Source organism: Cyanistes caeruleus, chromosome 3 (assembly GCF_971803275.1).
Source record: "Cyanistes caeruleus chromosome 3, bCyaCae1.hap1.1, whole genome shotgun sequence".
Lineage (NCBI taxonomy): Eukaryota > Metazoa > Chordata > Aves > Passeriformes > Paridae > Cyanistes > Cyanistes caeruleus.
The window spans coordinates 48,888,726-48,914,285 of NC_141703.1; the positions used below are offsets into that span (position 1 = coordinate 48,888,726).

Genomic DNA, 25,560 nt, shown 5'->3' on the forward strand with positions numbered 1-25,560 from the left:
TGAGTCTGTTTACCTTCAGTATAGGTGAGTAATTCAATTCTGATTTCTAATCAGAAGGGAAAAACAAAATAATGTGTTTATTTGGATTCTTTTTTCCCTTTGCAAGTCTTTAAGCAAGTATTACTAACTGGACTCCCAAAATTTTTGCAGAGCCCTTAGGTAAACCAGCTTTATAAACCAGGATCTGGCACAAATGAATGCATTGCATGTGGAAAATACACAAATTTTCTGGTAATAAATGAAGTCATTTCAGATTTATTTAGCAAAATGAATTAGATTTATTTTGTGATTTTTTTTTTTTTTTGCATACATTGTTTAGAGCCCTGAGGAAGACAATTTTATATGTTTGCTTTGATCTTATAAATGTGAGCAAAAGGTTGGCAGCTTCTCTTAGAAGCACAATCTGGCAAGGCTTTGTACTCCTGGAGGAACAAAAAATACCCAGAATTCATTATCAAGGTTCATTGTGGACACTGAGTTGTCTCACATAAGTGCTCTGCAACTCCTGCCCAGGGTGGTGTAGCCCACACTGTGCTGGGCCTGAAGTAACCTAAAGTGACATCACCTGCTCAGTGTCTCATGTGACTAGGGCAGGAGTGAAACAGGAACAGACCTGTACCACAGAGGAGCCAACAGGTGGAACTGGGAAATAATGCCTTTATGATGAGGAGTGTGGACTGTCCCTCATGCTGCCTCAGTGCAACAGCAATGGCTACAGTGACACCTGACACCCTGCAGATTATCCAGTGCTACCCCTCCCTACATGTCCTGTGTTTATTTTAGCACAAATGTCAGTGCTCAGACCTAACAGGTGCCCTCTTCAAGGAGGTTGTAGGGATAAATCACCATAAACAAATATATAAAAGCTTATGTTCTCTGTATTCTAACTGTGATGCTTTTCATGGATACAGCACTTCCATACTCTTCCAGAATTTGGGTTTCCTGTATGGAGTTATTTAGGAGAAGCAGAGCACAGATTTTTGGCAGATGAGCAGGGAGATTTTTGTGCTGTGCACAAGCAGTGAGTGCTCAGCCTCCAGAGGTATAAAGAGCTGGAGTCGGCTGTGCCAGCAGAGGATCTGTTCAGCCTGGCTAAGCTGGGCACATAATCACCAAATTACTTACTTAGTCAAAACCCACAATATTTGACTTGCATTACAAGAGTCTTATTTAAAAGTGCTTGAGTCAGTAAATAAGAGTTTGTCCCGAATTTTGCATTGGCTTTGTGAAGAGTATGTAGCTGTTGGCTGGAACATTCAAAGGAAGCGCAGCTTCTCTGGAAGTGCTCTAGGTGACTGTCCTGATAGAAATGTACTTAACACAGAACAGTCCTCTACTTTTTCCAGGTTGTACACGGTCTCTATGATGCCTTCAATGGCTTCTGTGGGCAGGATGCCGAGTGCATTGGATTGAAACTTTTTCTCCAAGTCTTCCTTGCTCAGAGGTTTTCTCCAGTGCCCGTAGAAGGTGGTGCAGCAGTCGCTGATAGTGTTGCCATCCCGAAGCATGACACTCACTTGGCAGTAAAGGCTGTCAAAGCTGGGGGTGTTGTCAGGAGGGTGCTCCAGCTGTGTTTTGCAGAGGAGCTCCCGCAAGGCTGGCCGGTGAACATTCTCACTGGTGAAGGACTGGACTGACATGCTGCCGTCCAGCAAAGCAGAGCATGCAACAAACTGGAAGGAGTGCCGTGCTTCATGCTCTGAGGCTGGGCTGGGTCTGTTCACGTATTTGACTTCAGGGACTTTGAGAATGACTTTCTCAATTTTATCAAGGGGGAGCAAGTTCTCACTGCTCTCCACAAGCTTCCTCCTAACAGAAGATGCTGCATCAGCCACCCAGTGTGTTGCAAGATGAGCAGGAAAGCGTTTGATGGCCACATCTTGCTGTTCCAAGAGCCAGGGGTAGGACTGCAAGGTTGGCAGAGTCTGTGGGTTGTAATCTGTATAAAAGGCACCCATCCCTGACTCCATGTCCAAGATCTGTTTGTTTCCTTGAAGGCCCTGTAAAGCTAAGCAAGCTGCTTCCAGTCCATGCTTGGCAGCATTCCCAATATGAAGGGGCTTTATTTGCGTTGCTGCATTAGCCAATGGGGCACCTGCATAGGAGGCAGCAATAGCCAAAGCATTTTGACATTCCAGCTGGTCAAGAGCTAACAGTTTAGCACAAGCTACTGCACTCCCCATTATACCAACCACGGCTGGTGGGTGAAACCTGAGAAAACAAAAGTATCTTCGTTACCAAATTTCAAAAATTCACCCAGATTTCACCGTCTGCAAAAGCTTTTCATTCATTGCCATGGAAAATGGATTGGATCACAAAGAAACGTACACTCAGCATTCACATGTGGGCCTAACTGACAGCTGTCACTTTTCCCCAGGAAAAAGTAAAACTGGAATATACGGCTCGCAGTAGGCCCTTCCCAGAAAGCAACTGGCACATTAGTGCAGCTCATAGTTCAAAGCAAATTTAGTCAAATATAAAGTTATATTTATTATTATTTAAATTTATATATTATTATAAATCTATAAAAATTCAAAATAGATTATTGCCTCATTGTGAATTGGTCATTGCTTTCAAAAAGAAATCTATTTGCTAAAGACTTACGAGTCAAGTGTATTTATGTGTAAGATGAGCCTTCCCCAAATTTTCAAACAGCTTAGGAAATATGAATAACTGTGCCACCTGTATTTTAACTGACATTTAAATATATATATTAACAGTAATTACAGAACACCTCTACTCCACTCCACTTTCTACTTTAAACATTTCTATGTACCTTTTTGGAATATTCCTGGCTTCTCTGGAGAAGTGCAGCAACCTGCCTTGCACTTCAATGCCCACATTGAAAGCTAAGAGCAGATCAAGACCTGAGATTTTTTTCTTCTGAGGAAGGGCCTCTGAGAGTGAAATCAGTGCGGGGAGCACAGCCCCGGATGGGTGTGTGGCTGGGTGCCAGGTGTCATCAAAGTCCATTGAGTGCACCTAATAGAAGGAGAAACATTGATATGTTAGAAATAAACTCTGACTTGCCAGGTTGCCTCAGTCAAATGAAACTACCATAACTGGTATAAAAAAGCACCAAAGAACCAGATCTTCCTTAGAAAGCAAAGATTTTGAAAGTCTTCTACTCCCAACATGGCAATCTGAGAAGTGGCAGTGCAGCCTCAAAGGAGAATAATTCTAATTCAGCTTGTACCAGCCTGAAACCAGTCTGACAGTGATTCCTTTTTTTTTTTTCACTTGGCTTTTGCTACTTTAATTAGACTGGTATAATTAAAGCAGCTGTTCTAGGTCCACCATGTGAACAGTGAATTTTCACTTTCCCCAAAACATAATGGAATATAAACACAATGAAATTACTTCCCCGGTGCCTCAACTGATGCTGCCATTAGGACTCGCACCATAAAACTGTAGCAGTTAAATACTGCTAAATGGAATTTTTATCATCAGAGCTACTTCTCTGGTGCAACCATCCACAGGAAGCAGCCACAAGCCTGCAAATGTATAGGAGGCTTTAGCCTGAATTTTCAGCACACCAAAACAGGACCTGTCACACAAGGAACCAGACTCCCAGAGTTGCTGGGAGTAGGAGAAAGCTACAATCTTAATGTGGAACAAACTGCTTGGCTTAAGAGGGTATCCCAAATTATGCCTTCTCTTTCCCATGCCCAAAGCCCAGCTGCTCAGGAAGATTTTAGGTGTTCCCAGCATGGCATATGGCTGCTGATCTGGCAGCAGGTGGTCCCCAACAATGCAGTCAGTGTCTACAATATACTGCTTATCAGACACATTCCTTCTCACGAAGTTTTGAGAACCCCCAATGACCTGAGAGCTTCAGAGACAGCATTTTTTTATTATAGCATAGTAATCCCTCAAAACCTGAACTTTCACATCTGTTCACCCATGTCTTAACTTCAGAGCAAACTGGGAAGGTGGTCAGGCTCCCCAGCAGACAGGTTTTGCCCTGTAATACTGTGATTATGCATTTTTGAGGACTGTTTCTAAACAGATAGAAGAAAACAGTGTCTGCCTTGAAAAACTTTGATGCCATCTGGGAAGATGCCCTGCAGTGCAGGGTAAGGAAAGTTGTGGTTAATACCTTGTAAGCTGGGTTTCTGGTGTCTTCATTAAGTGCATAAGTTGACCTGTGACCAAGATGTAAACTGAAGTGCTCATATATATGCTAAGAGACAGATCTGAATATCATAAGGGCTGCTAGGAGCTGAGCAGTACTAGATCTCATTTCCAAGGTAATTTTCTCTACATTGGAAATGAGCTGTTAAATTGGACCTCTGATATTGTTGTCACACTAATTTAAATAGGCTTGGTATTACTATTTCCTTGGTTGGTCACCTTTCCTAGTTTTGCATAATTGCCAAATTTGTCTACCATACCTCTTCTGCATCTTTCAATTTCTAATGATTTCAGCCTCAATCTGAGTTTAGACAGATGTCTGGAGAGTCAGTTATTGCTTTAATGACAAAGCGTGTGTCCAAAATATATCACTGGCTTTTGGAAACTGCGTAACTGAAGATTAAACTGCCTTGTGATATTATATGTATCTGTGTGTGCATCTGTGTTTTTCTGTAACTGTACTTTGACAGTTGGCATGAAATTCAGATCCCAGTGAAACGAGCTAGAGCTCGAGCAGTTTTTAAGCAGCTACAGCAAGGTTGTAGCCTTGCTACAAGGTTACCAGATCGTAAGCTGTAGAGTTTTGACATTTGACAACAGCCCCAGGTCCCACATTAAAGGTAAGGGATGCTGTTGAGTTGGATCATACATATATTATACCTTCAATCTCTCTGGAAGGAAGTTGAAGCACATTGGGAGAATAGTCTAGGGAAGTTTTGTAGCAGGTTTCAGAAAAATACAAGATTTTTGGGACATTCTGTTCTCTATAGAGCAAGAATGGCATCAATTTGTATGATTTCAGAGCAAATAAAAGAGCATCCCTTACAGCCACTCCATTCACAAAAGCTGCATACAAAGGAGGCAGTCGGAAATCCAAGTGGCCCCAGATGGTACTGGATAAATCTGAGCTGTAGATCTGAAACAAATTGACATACATTAATTCAAAGTTCTGAACCTAAGGATAAATGGGCATTGTATCTCTGATGTAACCGAGAGCAGGCCATATCCTCTGGGGACCTAACTGCTATGAGAAAAATACTGTTCTTTCAGAAAGTCTGAAAAGAAAGTCAGTTTCCTCTTGGCTTATGTGCCAAACAGAGCTTGGGGGCAGACCAACACCATCCACCTGGCCTCTTAGTACCTTCACACAATCTCTGGCCGCTGATGTCCCTTCTCACCACCCACTGACAGAATCACAGAACCAGCTGAGTTGGAAAAAACCTCTGAGATCATCAAGTCCAACCTAAATGATGACAGGACTGTCATCATCTTGTTGAGGAAGATGTCTCATTAAAGGGTTTTGTTTTCTGTGTTTTGTACATGATAGATGGCCTCCTGGTGCTGCAAACTGAGTAAAAGGGCATAAACTACCCTGGTTTGGAAAGGGGAATTCTCTGTGGGAAGAGACTAATTGGAACACAGAGCTCTGGAGCACAAGTTCACCCAGGCAGGTCTGAACAATAAAGCAGTGGGCTGAACTCCTCCTCATTGATGCACTTCTGTGCTGAGAAGGCTTCTTTTCAGGGTCAGTTGCTCTGCTCGTTTGAGGAGAGCAAGACTAGAGGACAAGCATGGCTAATGCACCTCAGACAACAATTATGCTTCATGGGCTGGAAGTAATCCACTGCTAACTCCCTATCTCTTTAACAGTTCCTTGATTTGAAAGGCTGGTGATAAGTGATGCTTACTTTGTTGATGTTTTTAATAAAACATCATAGGTGAAAGAAAGGAAGGGGTTCTTAATTGACTGTGTCTGTACGTGGGGATCTCAGCATACAGACTGATAAACAGACTTTTGCACATCCAGAGTGAAAATAACTTGAGCACTGAAGTTTCACTGTCTCCAGTGGGAAGAACACAATTTCTCTCTTTCCATCCATGAAAAGAATTTCACCATGGCAAAATTTCCTTTTCATAGTCTAAGTCTTCCCTTGCTTTCTTAAAGCTAAACCTTAGGGTGTGCTATGAATGCCAGACAGCTTACCTTGCTGTACTGTGCCACTTTGTGGCAGACCTCAGTGCTGGTACCCAAAAGCCCGACTCCAAGAGTATCCAGAATCATTCTCTTACTTCTCTGAATTACTTGATCTGTCAACTGATTTGCATTCAAACCATGAATCACCTTGGCAAAGTTTTCTGTAACTGTCTGGGAAGGGAAAAAATAAAGAAAAAGAAGAAGTAGATATTTCTCTATATTTTAAGTAAATACTCAATTTTCTTTCCTTTTCTTTTTTTTTTTTTCTTTCCTATTTTTTTTCTTTCCTCTTTTTTTTTTTTTCTTTTTAGTTTTGGGCTACTGTGTAGAACACTGGCCATTTCTGCCCCTGCTTACAAGAATTGCATCAGTGAAACCAAAGTTTGAATTCTTCCTCTTTTTATTCCCAGAAATGTCACTGTGTTATTTATATTTTATTTATGCTTTCATCATTATCCTTTTCTGTTCTGTGTTTCTTCTGCTTTCTCCCTGAACCCTTGAGAGGATGCACTGCAGGTGCTATAACTATGCAAGATTATCATCTGTATCTCATCCCATCTCATCTCCATCTCTAATGACTGTTCACACATACACACACACACACGCCCCAAATACCCCAGATAGAAGTAAAAACATCTGTCTTTCCCATGGCACCTACTTGTTGCTATTGAAATCATTAGGAGAGCAGCATTTCAAGCCAGTGCACCCACCAGCACACAAGAGGGCAAGATTTAATCTCCCTTACTGTCACCCTCACTGTCCCAAATCTTGCTGAGCTTGGAGCTCAGTAGGAGGCAGGGTCTGGCAGCCCTACCTTGCACATATTGCTCATAGCTCTCAGCTCCCATTGAATTCATTCTCAGCTGGAGTCACAGCTTTTCTTCAAGACAAGATCTTGCCTCTTTGAAAAGCAGTGGCTCCTTGTTCCTGAATCCTGCTGATCTGGGAATTATATATATTTATTTTCTTCTTCTATTGAACAATGGTCCATTATGCAGATTCATCCTGCTTCTTGGCTGTGAGCTGCTGTTAATGTCTGTATTAGAAAATAATCTAAAACTTCCCTTCCTGGACCATTTGAACTGTCCTACTGTAGAGGTACACATTATTTACAGCCAGTCTATACACACAGTTTCTTTTTTATACTGGCAGTAATGAATATTTATCTTCTCTCTCCTTGGAAATTATCTCCTTTCATTTACCCTCTTCCTTCCCCTTCCTTTACTCCCCTGCACATATCCACACAGAGTGGTGGTATTTCCTTTTGACCTTCATTTTGCTGAGGTAAACAAACCAAACTGTTCTCTTTTCTCCTTTAGAATACGGACTCACCCCTACTATGCTCATATATCTTCATTGCATTGTTCACACTGGATTCCTCTTTCTCTAGCAGTGGAGACCAGAACTGTACCCATCATTACAAACAAGTTCTCACTCACACCTGTAGTGAAGCATTAAGATTGCCTCAAGGAGACAGTTACAAGCAGTTTAAAGCAGGTGAACCACACATCCCGTGGTGTGATGGGCACCTACTGCAACATAAGGAGTGAGGATACAAAAGCTTAAATAGAGAGTCACATCTTACAGTGCAAAGAAAAAAGACAGTACCTTTGCCCACATCTTGCAGGGGTGGTGCACGTCCCAGAAAGATGCAGCGAATGAGTGGTGGCCAGTGAGCAGGGCAACTCACCCTCTCACTATTTATATGTGTCTGTCTGAGGTGGGGGAAAGGAATATTAGGCCTTTCTACTTATGCATCTTGTCCTGCCCATTTCCTCTTTTGCCTGTTCTTTTTGCTTCACTTTCGACTTTCCTCTGATGAATTGCACTATAAACCTCTGGGACACATGTGATAGAACTTAGCCAGTCATGTCTACATGTTGTGTAAATTAATACATGTAATACTTCATTACCAGATAGAAACTGATTCATCTGGTAGTGTGGAGAGCTGTGTGGAATCACAGTAATCCATGGATAGCTCTACTGACTAGGAATGTCCAACACTAGGCTACAGGATGGAAAAGGCTGTCTTAGCTTAAACAACCTGTTGTTAATTTGTTTTGTTTTTTTCCTCTCTTACTATATGTCTCCTCTCCAACATATACAATTCAGACATGGGAAATGTGTGCCATAAGAATTTCAGATGATAAATTGGATTAAGGCTGTTCTTGGCACTTAGTAGTGTTTTAACAGCATGAATCACTGCATGTTAGCAATAGATAGTGAGTGAGAAATCCCTGCTTATCCCATCAGGAAGGGAGCAGACCCCACAGGAGCATGACTAGGGGCTACTGAATAATTCTGAAGTAAATAAGTAAAGATGCCTGAAGTATGGGAATCACCTGGGTTAGGGAACAAAGTATCAAATCTCAGAATTGCAGCCTTGCACTTCCATGATAAGTTCTGCCTAAAACAGTCTAGGAACCTCAGCCCTTTACTGAGAATAGCTACAAATAATTTTGTAAAGCCTTATCTGACTCCTGAGTGCTTCCAGATAGATAACAGCACAGGTCTAGAGGTGAAGCTAAACATTGATTTGAGTGGTTCTGACCACTACTGAAAGGTCCTATTTCAGGCTGTGTCCTCCCATTCTCCTGTCCCTGGATATATGGTTCTCCTCCACCCTGGGCCAGCCCTGATGCTGAGCAGACCCATTTCTGGGCTGGTCCAGCCTGTGTCCAGAGCTAGCTCTGTAATTCTCAGCAGTCAGGCATAACTGAGTTTCATTCCCTCAGAAACGCAAAATTAAATCTTGCAGCAGAAGCAGAGGGAGAGAGGAGTAGGGCTAGCAGTATTCTGTGAAATTTTGGGAGGGCACGGACAGACAACTGGAGAGAAGAGGGCATCAGCTGCTTCCCAGCAAGCTCTAAGCAAAACATTTGCCTATTTTGCCCTTGCTTTTAGCCAGTTCTGCTTTTGGATATCACCTGCTGGTGCATAACTTGATGCTGAAAATTGCACTGGGTAACAAAGCATAAATAACATCATTTAAGGATAAATAACATTATCATTAAATGATAGAAGCAGTGATGAGTCAGTTCGTGGATACAGCCAAAGAGCCTGAGGCCCAGGATGCCTAAAACCCAGCCTACAAACAAAGATATAATTTTGTACAGGCTAATCTGCATCATGTGGATGTTCCATTTAAACCCCTGTCCTGTCTTCCTTTGAACTATGAGCAGCTGTTCAGTGTGGCTGCTAAACCTACTCCCACACATTTCTCTATGAGTATGCCACAATTTCTTCACCCATGCAGGTATAATTTGCACCTACATAAAACATCCCAGCAGATGTCCTAGGTCCTGGGTGTGTTTTGCCAAATCCTGACCCCATAGGAACAGAGAACCAGAATGTGCATCTGTGCTTCTTCCTTGCTCCCTATATTTCCACACGAAGGAAAACCAGAGGTAGCTTGAAGAATTACCTTTGGTGCTGATAAAATCCAACTGACATAATGGGATTGCTCAGGTTGACAAGATTGGCAGTGGTTAGAAGGATTAAAAGAAGTTAATGCCCTTGGGTTGAAACAAGGAAAGTTTTTGTTAACTTTCACTTCTGTTCTTTCAGCTCATTCTTCTCTCAGAAAATTGGAAAAAAATATTTAAATTTCAGAACCATACAATCACAGATTCGCTGCAGCTGGAAGGGACCCCCAGAGACCATTTTGTCCAATCTCTAACAAGGCCACCCAGAGCAGGCTGTGTCCAGTTAGGTTGAGAATATCTCTGAGAACAGAGGCTCCACAGTCCCCCTGCACAACCACAAAATATGACATATTATATATGTGTATTTTTATTATTAAATAAAAGATATTCAAGCCCTAAAGCCCATCCTGTTTTTCCATTACTTTTGGGATATAATTTACAACCTCATTCTGCTTCTCATTTCTTTCTCCTCCTCAAGTGAGATAGAGATCCCACTGCCTTCATCCCATGATGAGACTCCAAAGTGAATTTGTATGGGAACAAGAAGAGTTGGGGTGTGCCTTGCAATGAGATGTGCAGTCACATGCTGCTAGCTGATCTAGGATATGTGGTCACTTCCTTCTATGATCTTGATTGCAGCATGGACTGCCCCATGCATTGCAAAAACAACATTAGTAATATTTATGGACTGAGCTGAGACATTACAAGAAAGTGACTTTTTGTTGAAAAGAAAATGAAGCGAAACTACATTTGCTTGGGAAACCAATTTCCAAACTGTGGCCTGCAGACCCTCAGGCTCAGGTGTAGACTGTGAGGGAAGAGAAAGCAATATGATTATCACTGCAGGGGGAAGAGGTGTCTATACAAAGTCCTGTGCCTCCACAGCAGAATTCCTAGGGGTCTAAACAGAAGAAGCTTGAAAATCAGTGACTGTGAGTTTGGTACAGCCTGTCCATCCTGACAAAGGGAATCTGCTGCTTTCCTCTTCTTTGACACAATACTCATGGTTCAGCAATTTGAGCAGACAATTTGTTAACTAGCAAGCGTGGTGGAAAGACAAAACGTGTTCATCCAAATGCCATTTGCAGCATTGCACGCAGCTACAGTAATGAGCTATGTTGATTACAGAACAAGGCTTTAGAAAACCAGTGCCCCACAGAGTCTATTTTCTCCTGCTGACATCACATTTTTAAGCTGATGTTTTCCCTTTGCCTCTAGTTATTTTAAGCTAAACTCTGCCCACACCTGCAAGCTGTATGTCTGCAACTGAAAGCAATTTTGACCCTAGCCTTATGCTCCTTTTGTTCTAATGAAATATTAAAGAGTATAACAAAATACAGGGTCCAGGCTTCCTTTTCTCCAAGCCAGCTTTTAAGAAGTAACTTTGTTTGTGGCCTCAGCGTAGATAAGAAAACAGGAGACAGGTGCCAGTGTGTTATGTTTGCAAAGACTCTGCTGTTGCTGACAGTCTGAAAACAACTTAAAAGTTCAGAACTTACTCCTTTTCCCTCTACTGGGATGTTTTAATTACAGTGAAAAGATAAGAATCTTAGTGAATTGTCTGGAATGGATGGCTTGATTTAAAACGTGTTAGCCCTACAGCCCTAACCCTTGGGATGCTGTAATATTGTACCCACTGTCGTTATAGTCTCTGTGCCTCTTTCCTCAAGCCTACATTCCTGTGTTTACTTCAACAATGGGTACTGAGTCAGACTGCAATAACACACAGCAAAACAATAGGCAATGATTTCACCACAAAATGTATCATCCTGGAAATTTCTAGCCTGCAGTAGTTCTCTTATTCACTTACTTTCACAACTAGTGGCAGTGGCAGTGAAATCTCCAGAGAAGTTATCACCCTTGTTTGTTTTTTTTTCAAAGTTCCCACAGCAAATCTTGGAAGTTCCCAGCCATATTCTGGTAAAGGTTGCTATGAGTCAATGTGCTGGTCAGTGCACTACATTACACTGCCCTTCTTGCCTTCCTAAATTAGCAGTGCTATTCCTGAAGGCAAGACCTCAAGGTTCATTTTAACTTACAATGTAGATGCTGGTTTGGTCAAATGAGCTGTAAGATAGAGGCACCAGACTTACCAGGGACATTCCCTTAGGATCACATTCAAGACAGCATCATTTATGGAGTAGTGTGAAGAGGCCTGGTCTATAACAATATGAGAAGACACCACAGTTCCAGAAATTCCTGTTGATCCAATGTGCATTTTAGCTCTCACCAATGCTACAATCTTTACCTGTTTTACTGGTGCCAGCACTCAGTTTTACCCTGTCATCTGCAGCACACTCAGGCTCTGCTGCAGCACTGTGGATCACATGCAGTTCTCTGGTGGAAGGATTAGGGAATGAGTCTGGGGGTGCTTGGAGGGGGGGGGGTCTTTGATGATTTATGACACCTTCTAAGATAGGACAGTTGTGCCTCATGTAGCTGAGCCAGTTGTGCCCCATCAGAAGGGATGAACACCTTCAGGCCTATGTGTGAATGTGACCTTCCCCAAGGTGGGGGGTTTTATACCTAAGTGTAAAGGAGTGTAAGGAGGACAACTGGCATTTTAAAAAGCACCATCCCCCCTCTGAAGGGCCTGCTCCTTATCAACTTTCTATCTTATCTGGCTCAAACCCCAGAATCTCTGGTGGTGGGTGTTCTCCCCCTCTGTGGGTGTTCTCCCCCACTGTCTAATTTGGATCAGAGGTTTTACCACCACATGCCACAAAACTGATCTCCTCCCCTGGGTGGGTGCAATCCCTGCCTCAGCAAAGCACAGTGCTGCCCCTGCAAAGTCCAAATGTTTGAGCCATTAACCATTAATGTCTCTCCCAATGATCTCCAGTATGAATAGCAGCAGTGGGTGTAGGAGATCACATAGGTTTTGTGTACCTGCAGTTCCCATAACTACTTGTTTTTGTTTTTGGCAGTCTGTAGCACACATTGCTCTCTTAATCAAAGAGCAGCCCATGATTCTTTCTATATTATGTGTCCAAAATGCAGCCAGGTGTCATTACACGGCTTGTGCTATTTGGGGAGACGATAAAACTTGACTAGCATAAATTCAGAGTTTGATGAGTGGAAACCAAACTAGTGAGAGCACATGTGAGAGATGTGGCAATTTTAATTAAATTAGCAGCAGAACTCTGGTGGTGTAAACAAGGCATGACCCACTGTGCTGGGGCTGTGCATCATGCACAGAAAGGTACCAAGCAAATTGGTGCTCCTGATCACTTCAGAGCAAGGCCAGATGTGGTGGTGGTCCAGTGGGGAGATATGGTGTCAAGATCTGGTATACAATAAGTTTAACCATTAATTAAGGGATAAAAGAGCCTCTGTGAAGGTTCTTATATGTTCTATACTAGTTCTCAGGGATTTGGAATCCCTAAGAAATTATCCAAGACTCATTAAAAACTTTTGTATGCACTTAACAGGCTAAAATAATATAGAATAATTAATAAAGAGAATATAAATAAAATTCTATAAAATTGAATATACATCAAAACCAGAATGAAAAATAAAGCAGCATTCTTCAAACAGAAACAGGCTTTGGGAAAAAAAAAATCACCTAATTTTGTGGGAGTCCATCATTTACCTGGCAGCAGCTGCAGAAGGCTTGAGACAGATACTGGCAGATGCTGTGTGAGCTATCAGAATAGTTCCTCCAACTTTCAGAGCAGATGCTTTCTCTCTTGCTCTCAACTTTGCCCCTCCCAAACATGGCCCCTCCTGGAAGGATTTAAAAAATGAGTCATTTTACAAAAGCTACAGAGTACTTGTTGCTAATGGAGTGCCCATTCTTCAAGCTTGAGCCATGAGTTAATTTCCACCCATCCCTCCCAGCTGCTGGACAGAAATATCTGTTCAGACACCATGCTTTCACTGAGATTCTCAAGGCAGCCTGGGTATCCCATCAGTGACAAGTATGTTCCTGCTCTTTTGGGGCACTCCAACAATTGCAAAAAAAGCTTTTTCCTCATCTGTGGTTGTACCCAGCTAGATCATGCATTTTCCACCCTGATACAGCTCTAAAAGCGTCAAGAAATATTGCAAAACAGCCTGAAATTACACTTTAAATGCAGCAGCCTCTGATTTATGGTGCAATTATAAAACATGTCATGGTAGTTATTAGATCTGAGATTGAGTATCACATATTTCAGACTGTAAAACATACTGAGGAATTTCTAGCTGTGATTGTGTATTCACCTCTAAGGAGGAAATGGGCTTAATTACACCAACATTTATAAAAGGGAGAAATAACGGCAAAAATGGGAGAAAAGTTAAATTTGAACACAAGAGCTGTGAATACATAAAACATTTATATTATTACACTTGTAATTGAGCATCTAAGCAGAAGCTAATGATTTGATTTAAATTGGTCCTTTTTACATAAGTAGCATTTGAAGAATTTTGGCTTTTAGAATTTATAATGACACTATTTTTCCCCTATGATTACTCATCTTCAGCATAGTAGATTCAACCAGATGCAGGAAGAATTAAAAATCAAGGAAAATAACTACTTTCACAAAATGATAGGAATGATCAACCATGTTGATGCTTCAGTATTGGCAGGATTTGAAACTATTCACCTAAAAATGAAACCTACTGTTAGATGTAGAGGACAGTATTTATTTACCTTTTCCCTCTCTTCAGTAGGGAAGACGTTCCTCCTTGTGTGGCCTTGAATTATTGCAGGAGCCTTAGGGTTAGGAAAATAAGGCAATGTTTGAGCCTTGCATTTATTTATTTAAAAAGGTCATACTCAGTGAGAAGAGGTGGTGGTAGTGGGTAGTGGTATCACCAGCTCACACAGCTTATCCTCCTGATTTTGGTAACTTATTTGCATGGCACAATGTCATCACTATGCCTTTGGGGTTTATACAATATGGAAATAAAGCAGTCTTATTTCTCCTTTCCACAATCAGAAGATTTCTCTATTTCTGCAATCTGGCTATTTCCATAATTTATCAAATTGTGAGGTTTTTGAGGTCTGTTTTGAAGTTTATGTTTCCTTTGGACATTTATTTTCCTTTTTTTTTTCTTACTTGATGGGTCACTGTATTTTATTAAACTCAAGGAGAGGGCACTGGGGGGAGTCAAAAAAGAAGGAAGCACATTATTTTTTCCCCATATAATTAAATGAGTCTCAAATGAAAGAGCAGTGAAATGTTATTGCTGATCCTAGGCTGTCAGCACAGTTACTGTGGGATGTAAGTCACCAATGCAATGTTGTTTCACTGCAAAAGAAAAACAGGAAGCTGCCTTTGGCAGCAACTTGTAGGAGATGGTTTGGTGCCTGTGTTGCCTGTGAAAGAAAAAGTAAATCAGAGTGATTTTTAGCCTGATCTACCCATTGCTGCCTTGTGCTTCTGTGTTCAGCTGCTGCTGCTAAAGGAAGGACTCCTAAGGAGGAAGGGAATGGCTGATGCAGAGCAGTAGATTTTCACCACAGCTTCCTGCTGTCTCACCCCACTACTCTTGGCAATGGGACTCTCCCCCACCTGCCCAGCCCAGCCCAGCTCTGCACTGCCCCTTTTCTTCCTGTGTTAGTAAGGCCCAGGCATATTTCCCTTGTGCTTGTCTACTCTGCAGATTTGGGAATCCTCTTCAGTCAAAATCAATTAGTGAAGATGGATGGTGACAGTGAAGGAGGAGAGAAAAGATGTGACTGTGTGGAAATAAAACATGACATGTCTCACAAGGAGACTGGAAAAACACATTTTTGTTGGGCAGGGAAAGAAGCAGAAGAAATGCAAGGAAGGGGAGGAAAGGCAAGGAAGGGGAAGAAAGATGCCCCAAGCCCTTAAATATTCCCATCCACTAAGGTACTCTGATTCCTCATAGGTCTTCTCTTCCCAGGGCCCAGAAACATTCCTGTGTTCCAACAGAGTCAGATGTGTGGTGATTGCTTACTGAGTCCAGGAAAACAATACTGGTAGGTCTCTGGCCATCCTCAGCATGCTGTGCTGTTTATTGCTCCCCTTTCCTTTCCTTTCCTTTCCTTTCCTTTCCTTTCCTTTCCTTTCCTTTCCTTTCCTTTCCTTTCCTTTCCTTTCCTTTCCTTTCCTTTCCTTTCCTTTCCTTTCCTTTCCTTTCCTTTCCTTTCCTTTCCTTTCCTTTCCTTTCCTTTCCTTTCCTTTCCTTTCCTTTCCTTTCCTTTCCTTTCCTTTCCTTTCCTTTCCTTTCCTTTCCTTTCCTTTCCTTTCCTTTCCTTTCCTTTCCTTTCCTTTCCTTTCCTTTCCTTTCCTTTCCTTTCCTTTCCTTTCCTTTCCTTTCCTTTCCTTTCCTTTCCTTTCCTTTCCTTTCCTTTCCTTTCCTTTCCTTTCCTTTCCTTTCCTTTCCTTTCCTTTCCTTTCCTTTCCTTTCCTTTCCTTTCCTTTCCTTTCCTTTCCTTTCCTTTCCTTTCCTTTCCTTTCCTTTCCTTTCCTTTCCTTTCCTTTCCTTTCCTTTCCTTTCCTTTCCTTTCCTTTCCTTTCCTTTCCTTTTCCTTTCCTTTCCTTTCCTTTCCTTTCCTTTCCTTTCCTTTCCTTTCCTTTCCTTTCCTTTCCTTTCCTTTCCTTTCCTTTCCTTTCCTTTCCTTTCCTTTCCTCCTCCACATCACTACACCACAAAGAAGCTTGGAGTGGAGAGAGCTTGCGAAGGTCCCACATGATCTCTGAGCCTGCAGGGCAGCAAACTTCTGTCTTTCCTCTACTCTGAGAACCACTCGAGGCCCTTCACAGGAGGGACAGGAAAGCCTGGCAATCCTTGTCTTCAGTCATTTTGGAATGTTTCTGAACACTCTGGCTCATCTCAGACCAGATCTGATTACAAATGATGGAGCAACACACAGGTTACCAGAGCCTGTGGTGGGATACAAGTCAGTGATGGAGCCATCATTGGTGCACCCTTTTTTACAGTGTGGGTTTCATCCACAGCACACTCTAGCACAAACTCCAACCTCATAGTTATTAACAATTGATGAGATTCATAAGGCTGCATATATTTGGGACTTTTACTGTTTTAACTTCACTGTTGCTGTGTCCTCAGGCTTCTCATTTTTCCAATAATAATAGTGAGAAACTACTATAGTAAAAACTTAAATTCTCAGTTGACTATATGGCTTCAGGTGGTGATGGCTTTAAAAGAAAAAAAATGTGACAAGATTCTAGATCATATGTTGAGAGAAACATATGAATGTGAATCTGAAGTTAATCTATAGCAGGAAATATAAATTATTTATAAAAATCTAAATTTATAAATATCTAAAAGAATACAGCAAATCTTAACATCTTATTCCTTTAGAGTGCCACAAAATTATACTTGCATGAAGCCATTAACCCCAAAAGAGTTCTGATTACATGAAAGACTGAGAATCTGTCATGTGCCTACTCTCAATGTAGGTCAGTGTACAGAGCGAAACAGAAGGGAACTTGAGGGAAGATATCAACCCCACCTAGAGAAACTCTTGTTTGAGGTTCTGCAATTTAGATGATGTCTTAAGTTAAAATTGGAAATGACAAGATGGCCACATGAGCAGTGACCATATAGGGAAAGGTGCACATTGGAATGACTGCACTGAATTTAAGGAATTGAAATTTCTTAAACTGCAAAAGCTCAGAACAGGGTGTCACACTTGTGTTTATCCATCCATCTCATATGAACAATTATTACACAGGCAGGCTAAGTCATGGTCACAGCACACACGAATTAGGCAGGGAAAACTGGGAAGAAGAGCGTATTAGGAACAACTGATCTCTTTTACGCTTCTGATGGCCTGCTCACTCATAACTGAATCATACATTTTAAATATTCTTTGGACACAGAAATACATTAAATATGCCATTTACGAAAAAGATACAGATAAATGGAAGCCTAAGGACAATAACAGCCTTAGAAAGCATGGTTTGTGAAAGAGGTGTGAGGAGGTTTATCTAGCCTAGAAAAGGGAAGCTATTCCATTTCACATCACAGCTAAGCCAGTCCAACCACTGGCACTTGTCTGATACCCTCCCTGGGCTTAATCCAGTAAACTAAATCACCAGGGAAAATATTTTATTATTTATTTGAATGTTTCTCTAATTTATCCTCTGAACTGGTTTATCACAATCACATGAGGGCTGGTTGAATGGGGAATAATGTTCATTTTGCAGCATCTGACCTTCAGATTGGCATAGCTTTAATGTGGAAGTGTATTTCTGTACACAGTACAGAAATACAATTATATATTTTAGAAGTGAGAGTGTTAAGCTACTTTTTTCTATCTGCTGAGAAATTAAAAAAGAAAAGGAATCTGTTAAATAGTTATCAGATTCTTGACTGATGTGATGAAACCCCTTTATAACAGGAAGGGTATTAAAATATTCTACATAAGAATACTGTGGACTTTCCTTCACTGGAATAATTACCAGTGTATTGGTAATGATTAGTTCATGAACCATGATTTAATTAATGAACCCTATCTGCCAGGATTAGTTCAAGGCTTCTTATCTTGCCTTGGTGCAGATAGGGATTTTGAGAATGATCTCTTGAGATTCATTCTATCCCTCCTTTTTTCTGACTTTGGGATTTGCCAAGTTCACCCATCCTGTCTGAGTTAGCTCTAACTGAACTCAATAGCACTTGGAAAAATGGCTTTAGCAAGAACAGTGCCAGATTCTGATATTGCTGTTTGACTTATATTTTGTTGAGGAAAAGAGAAGTATCTGTGAATATGCTGTTTATGGACACATTACCAAACACACTGCTTATGATCTGCTTTGCATTGTGGAAAACTTCCTAGGCTGGCATAGCTGGTCTCTAAATACACCATGAAAATAAGAACAAGCCACACATCAGAGGTGATTTCCAGGTTAAAGGTTTGTCCTGCAAATGGGGTTGCAGCACTTGCAAATACCTGCTGAAGCATCATGGAAGTTGCAAATAGGGGAAGTAGGGTCACCAAAAGGGAAACGTGTCTGCTGAGACATACAATTTCTTTAATATATCAGAAGAAAAGTATAGAAAACGGTAAAGTTTTGTTGAAATATAACTGGTGTTCACATTTAAAATACAGTAGTGCAGAAATGGGAAATTGGAGATCAAATGAGGAAGAGAGGTGCTGTGTTAGGGACTTTTTTTTTTTCCCCTTTGGAAAACTTTTCCAGAAATGACACACTGCAGGATCAATACACACAGATTTGGAAAATACTGAAATGCACTTAACCTTCTGTCTCCCCAGACTCAGTAAATGTCATTATTAATGATGTTCTCTAACGAAGTGTTTTGTGGACAAAATAAACACTGCAGATTTCTTATATAAAATTCTCCACTCACTTTACTGCAAGTAAGTTCTGGGAAAAGTCTTGTAGGTAGGACAAAAAAGGAAAAATTAGAGGCATTTATTAATAAAATATAACAATGACTTTAAGAAAAGCTTGTTATTTAAAGAATGAGACAAAAGTAGATTGAATGCAGCAAGTGGATCCATCTAGACTTTCTGAGGGAGGGATTAAGCTAAGTGTGCTTTACTAAGTATCTCTTCAAGTCTTTGGAAGTCCTGTCAAATGGTGAGGATCGATACTAATGTCAGGAGAGCGCATAAACCCTTGAAAGACATCTGAGCACAGGAGCTGCTGTGTAATCACGCCCACCCTGCAGAGCTGGGCAGCCTCACATGGGAACCACCACTCTGGGACATTAAGCTGCCATCCACGGTTTGAGGAGCAGGCAGCTTTCTTCTTTGACAAGCTCTGCAGCCTTTGAAGCTGGAATCTGCTTGTTCTAAAGGGACTGATTAAAGAGGGAGAGGAAGCTTCAAAAGACCTCACTGCCTCTTTGAGCTAACTAGTCAGAAGGCTGCACTGCCAACCTCTTGTGACATGTACCATAGTTTATTTCTTAACTTGTTCCTCATTCTGCCCTTTAACATTAGCCTCTTCTTTCCATTTGTGAGAACACTGAAGCTTGCAGAAATATCATAAAATGAACAGTTCCTCTACTTCAGATGGGACTCCCCCATATTTTTCCCCACTGGGCTTCATGTATTTTTTGTTCGAAAGTTTTGTTGTGATCCTGATTCAGCACTGATACCTGGCTGTGAGTACTAAAAGAATAATTCAGTGGGAAGGGCAATAATAACTGACACATGGAATAGGAAAGGTCAAAATATGGTTAACAGCTGGACTCAATCATGATCTAATAACTATTCTGTGATTCTCTGAAAATGCTAACAAAATTGTGAAGATGGGTCTGTAATTCCTCCAGAACTCTGCATTTATGTGTTCATTTAATTTAATTTCACTCACATAATGCTGATCTGTGCTAATACTGTCAGTTTACCCCATTGCTAGATGCAGCCCATTTCATTCCAAAGCAGGATGATGGACAAATCATCTCACCTTTCTCAGTCCTGGCAGTGAACATTGGGTCAGCATATTCTGCTTATTTCCTTCTCCCACTTCTGTTTGCCCTTACCTTTCTCAGCTTATGCATCAAGACACCAGTTCTTATGCAAGCCCTTTCTGAAAAAAGCATTTCATAAGACATCCGTACTAACAGGAATAAATTTTAGAGATTATCTCAGAGGGGAACTTTCAAATGTTTCCACTTTGACTGATATGTCTTTTCAGAGACACCAAGGGCTTTATTTTGCTGACACTGCATCAGATAACTCAGATGTCCCATTTGAGGGATTCAGATTAAAAACAAAACCAGATCCATATTTATGTAATAAAGAAGCTGACAGAATGCTTTGGTGATTAGGCAGACATCTAGTTTAACCTGTCTTGGAACTGTTGACCTCAGTGATTCACATGTCATCCTTTCAAATAAAAAATCTTCAGTTCACTTATTTTCTCAGTTTATAGTTATGCTTTTTATCTTATTTCCTGTGACCTAATTCATACTTTATGTGAGTCCTCTTGGGATAACAGAGACCACAGATGACATTTCATTTGTTCTGCTTTTGTCTTGGTTGTTAAAAATACAGTGGGGAAAAAAAAAGAGGATTAAAAAAAGGAAGGATAATGCCACTTGATCACACACATCACGTGGAGAAAGAAGTCTGGAGGGTAAGTTCACACCACCCTGATGAGGCAAGTCAGCACTGCCCATAAGCAGAAGTGCCTTAGTTTGCAGGAACCTGAACAATTAAACACTCTTCATGAAATGGCTTCTTCCAGCTGTGCTGCTGCAGAGCCTTAAAAACGGAGAGCAGAGACAGCACTGCCACCTGCTGCTCCTAGGGATGTGGCTTTCATGCTCACCAAGGGCATCAAAGCTTTCCTTTAGAATCCCAGAATATTCTGAGCTGGAAGGGACCCACAAAGATCACTGAGTCAAATTCTTAAAGCTCGGATGCTAAAACTTGCTGTGTACTGTAAAAACACATCTACTGTAATGTTAGATGTTAGAAAATGTTAGAAAAATTAAAATTTTACAGTTCAAAATTGCTTACTATAAAATTAAATACAACTTTGATCTTTGCAAAGCATCAGGTAATAACATAAGCTACCATTAAGGTCCTGTCAACAGTTCTAAAACAAAAGCAAGCCGCCTTACCACCCTGTTTTGCCGTTTAGTCACATGTTTAATGCCATTGTCTTTGGCTAGTTTGGTGTAGAGGGTTAAATTAGGAATTTACTGAAACTGAAGGCAATTAGCCTGACACCAGACTAAGGCTTTATATTAACAATACTGTCCTTAAAGAAAGGCATGATGGGAAACAGACAAGAGTGATAGTGGTAAGACTAATGTGTAAGAAAAAGACATTAAAATCCTATTGAAACACATGACCTAAAAGTGTTTGTGCATGTATTTCCTCTTTTTCTGCATCACCTCTCCTATACAGCTGAAATTATTAGCCTGAGTCTCACACACCTTGTCTTTGCTAAACACTATCAGAACTGCACCTAAAGCAAGACTATTTTAAGGTCACATTAGAAACCATCACAACATTTGTAGTGCTAAAAGGGTACATTATTGGTAAAAGAGAGTAGCTACTACAATTGCTATATGGTTTTGTGGAAATGGGGCACTGATGTTTGTGGCTGGCACAAACCGTGATTCCTGCAAATAAAATCACAACAGACCAGAGTAGTGAAGGATACCTAAGGGTTACTATATGGTTGGTGCTAATGAAACTATACTGGGATTTTAACAGCTAGGCCAGTGACCCTGAAGATTTTTATCTTCTTAATAAAGAATTAGATTAGAATCTGTGATTTAACTTCTGAGGTGCAGAAGTTGCCAGAAACTGACAAAGGGTGATGATTTTTTCTTACTACAATGGCTATATAAATTTTAAAGTAACTGTACTACTTCAGAAATTAAATTTCACATCTTCCCCCAGAAAGCATTTAGATGAAACACAGAAGTGCATATGGAAAGAGATGCATGCTGTGCAACCAGTAACACATCCTGGCAAAAGCTGCAGGGAACTGCAGCCACCAAGTTGAGAGAGGCCAAAATTTCAACTTCTATATTTACATTTGCATAATGATTTCACTGGGAAAGAGTTGCTTCCTGGCTTTTGGAACACCACTTTTTTTTATTGTGCTAGATTCTAAAGAAAACTGCTTTTCATATTAAAAACAGTGCTTGGAACACGGTGGCATTAACACCTGCTCATGCTTTGTCTTGCAATGCTTTGAATCAGGATCATCCTGGCTTATCAAGTCAAGCTGTCTGACACTTCACTACCGAGGTGTATGAGCACCACTCTGTGAGCCCATTCTTCTTCCCTATTAGAGTCCTTGCTCATGAATCATTCAAATCCCTCAACCTGAACCCTGCTTTACTGCTGCCTTCAGTAATTTTTATTTATGCCTGGAAACTCTCTGGGATGTCGAAAAGGAGCTGACTGAAACAAATGCATTCCAACATATTTCTTTACTCCTGCAGTGCAAATTCAGGCGGGTTAGCTTCTAGCACTGGCAGCTTGAACAAGAGTGAAGGAATATCTCCCCAGCCAGACATGATTCTCAAGTGAGAATTCAAAAGACTAAGATAGCATTACCTCCTGGACAGCCAGGTGCCTGGCATTTCCCAACTGAGGTGTATTTAACTGGGCCCTCATTTGGATGCATCAAGCTTGGAGGTCTGAAAATCAAAGCACTGTGAACATACTCAGAGTTCTTTCTAAGGAAAACTACTATGAACCTTAACACAAATACTAAACCTGATATTCCCAGACTAGTTAGAATGTATAATACACAAAATGTTACACATACTACTAACAATAATAAGGAAATCAAGAAAACATTGAATATAATTAGGGGTTATATATATATAGCTACTATGAAGTTCAACCTTAGTAAAGATGGAGAGTAGAAGTTACAAAAAATATATATATGGGGTAAATTTGTACGTATTTTCTTATTCACACAGTGTAAGCAGACAAAACACATTCAGGCTTGATGTGCATTGTTTCTCACTCTGATACAGCAACTTGAAAGATCACAAGCCTAACTACAGTCTTGCTAGCTCAGGTGATAGATGTTTGTGCTTCAGGGGTAGGGATTAATGCATTAAATTAGTTATGCTTTCCCGGGCAGCAATTTGCCAGAAGAAGTGTGGATGGATTTGTGATTTGCATAACAAGGTTTGAAATACTCACAGCTGAGAAAAATAGAACAGAATATTTTCATTGTAGGATGGGACCCAGGATGATCACCTAGTCCAAGATTTAGGCAAACAGCTCCAATTACTGTAAGTAGAAGTTGTGTAGCTAAGACCACTAATAAGGTTTTTGTATTCAAACAAAATCTTTAGAATGTCAAAAATTTTCTTATACAACCTTGTATTTTGTGTTCTGGGACAGCTGAATGCCATATAGAAAAGAAATTGCTTAAATTCTACAAGAACACTCAAAATAAGATGTAATGGAACAAACCATTAGTGTTAGCTTAATCTAGTGTGGTCTGTAATGTTTAAATGGCCAATAAGCTTACTGACAATACCTAGCTGAGATTAGTAAACAAAATTTTCTTTACAGAGGAAGCACAGTATCAGCAAAACCATTTCTGCTCAATATATGAGGGAAAAAAAAAGGTCTGTGTAGAAGAATGAATTACATGAAACAGGGAGAAACTACCTGGGCAGAAGTTACAGTCAGTTTTACAGCACAGCAGGCACTGTAGTATGTAGAGATGAGGTTACCTTGATGTTTCCCAACCTGTATATCAAATACATACTGCTGTAATGTACCCAGCTCATTTCTGAGGAGCTCCTGTGGGTAGTATGATTATTCATACTAAATAAAGCTAAAAATATTTTCCCTCCATATAGAAGACCCTCTCCATTCCATTCATCTGCTCCTACAGTCCATCCAACTCTTGAGCCCTGTTCTGGATGCAAAACATGTGCAAGCTAACTTGGCACTGTTGAGAATGTGCCCTCTTGTACCTGCAAAGATGCCAACTCTTAGGGTCACAGGTAAGTAAGTACCTTCTTTGCTTTCACAAACATTTTCTTTCTACTACAAAACAACAAAAAAAACCCAAACAAAACCCTAACAGGTGTGTTGAATACACTCACTGGGGACAATGGAAAAAAGCAACAGCACAGTGAAAGGTTGAAGGTAGAGGTTTATTGGAAAAAGTAATCAGAAGCTCCCCTGTGAGTATGTGCCTTCCTGTGTTCAGCTGGTAGTGATCCAACCATCACTTTGTCCACTAGAAATCAGAGAGGCTCTTCAGCCTTGACCTGGGGACAGAGGCTGAGAGGTTAAGAACAGACGTAACTGATGAATATTACAAAGCCATTCCACTATCAAACAGGTTTGAATAACCACATTTATTGTCAGTATTATATATAGCACTATTATACACATTATTATATATACAGTATTAAATATATGGTTATTGTACTCCCCTAAAACACTGAAAAGATGTGCCCAAGGGCTCATAAAATACAGAAATAATAATTCCATACTTCTTTTGCTTTCCCTTAGCTATATATTTAGCTTCTTCCTTTCTCCTCTTCCCTCTTAACAATCCTTATACTTGGCTGTTTTAATTTTTTCCCCCTCTTTCAGACTGTCAGTCACAAACCGTATCTTGACTTACAGAGAGATCTTTTCTTATTTCAGAAGCCTTTTATTGTCACTATGACTGCAGGCTTTATGCTTATCTCCTGCTTCTCAGATAAGCTTCCCCTTCACTAAGAGCCACCCTATAATCTCAACCTATTTATATGTGATTTTACCTCCTTGAGATAAATAGATTATTTCTGCTTGTTTTATTTGAAAGGATTTTATTTAGGGGACTCGGTTCTGATACAATCTAGACTCTTGGCATTCAGTTAAAAAATACAAACAATAATGAAGAAAGCTTTCAATTTTCTGAGAAAGGCATTTTGGCAAGAACTGTACATACAAAACACTCATAAAAAAATAAAAGGTGAAAACAAATAAACAATTTGCTTTGCACAGGCATAATGTTTTCCAGGCTAGCAAAACTTTGGGGCATATTCTTCCGCTGTTGTCATGCTGCTGACACAGGAAAGATAATTCCTGTGCTTAGTTCATAAGCAATTAATAAATAATCTTTTATTTTTCAACAGCTTGCAGTATACAAAGAGAAGAGAGCCTCTTAAAAATCTAATTCCTATATTCTCAAGGGCTTGAAGACTCTCTGGGCTGCTGGAATTAAGTGGCTGTGATTTTCTGTAAATCCAGGCATTTGCTTCATTAAAACTTTATGAAATCTAAACACACTCTTTATTCCATGTATCTCTTACATGTCTGTCAAACATTTTTTCTGTTGATACATTAATTTTTAGTGATAATGTATTTTCACTAAAACATGGATCATACACAGATGATACCTTACAAGAAATCCCTACAAAGCAGAGTACTGCTAACCCCTCTATGTAAACACTTGGAACAGGAGAGCACGTTTGGAATTTTCTAGACACATGAATTGAATTCTATTTTTGCTCTCCAAGAGGCCAAGAGCAAAATACATGCAGTGATCTTTTCTAAGAAGGAAGACAAGCTTGTTAAACTCACCTTCAAGCAAACAGCAACAGCCCTCAGTCTTTCTTTACAGGTAAGAAACAGATGCTTTT

The 25,560-nt window shown here is 40.4% G+C and overlaps 1 protein-coding gene across 5 annotated transcripts; it reads right to left on the reverse strand.

Annotated features, from left to right (window-relative positions):
• Positions 1-53: 53 nt before the first annotated feature.
• On the reverse strand, positions 54-25,550 carry ACOD1 (aconitate decarboxylase 1). 5 transcript variants are annotated; one of them, XM_086880974.1, is made up of 6 exons: positions 25,502-25,550; positions 13,127-13,260; positions 6,119-6,280; positions 4,961-5,050; positions 2,777-2,982; positions 54-2,211 (listed from the first exon to the last, which is right to left on the reverse strand). In XM_086880974.1, exons 2-6 carry the CDS (start codon positions 13,250-13,252, stop codon positions 1,257-1,259), a joined length of 1,539 nt encoding a protein of 512 aa, XP_086737100.1. In that variant the 5' UTR covers positions 13,253-13,260; positions 25,502-25,550; the 3' UTR covers positions 54-1,256. The 5 variants fall into 5 exon arrangements, with proteins under 5 accessions (XP_086737100.1, XP_086737101.1, XP_086737103.1 ...); XM_086880975.1 differs by lacking the exon at positions 25,502-25,550 and adding an exon at positions 14,168-14,617; XM_086880977.1 differs by lacking the exon at positions 25,502-25,550 and adding an exon at positions 11,628-11,694.
• Between the last annotated feature and the right edge of the window lie 10 nt (positions 25,551-25,560).

Coding starts and splice junctions, on each gene's coding strand:
- ACOD1 (XM_086880974.1), bottom strand. CDS start 13,252: ATGTTTGGGAGGGGCAAAGTTGAGAGCAAGAGAGAAAGCATCTGCTCT. Junction 5,051..6,118: donor AAGTGGCACAGTACAGCAAG/GTAAGCTGTCTG, acceptor AATTTGTTTCAG/ATCTACAGCTCAGATTTATC. Junction 2,212..2,776: donor GCCAGGAATATTCCAAAAAG/GTACATAGAAAT, acceptor TTGTTTTCTCAG/GTTTCACCCACCAGCCGTGG.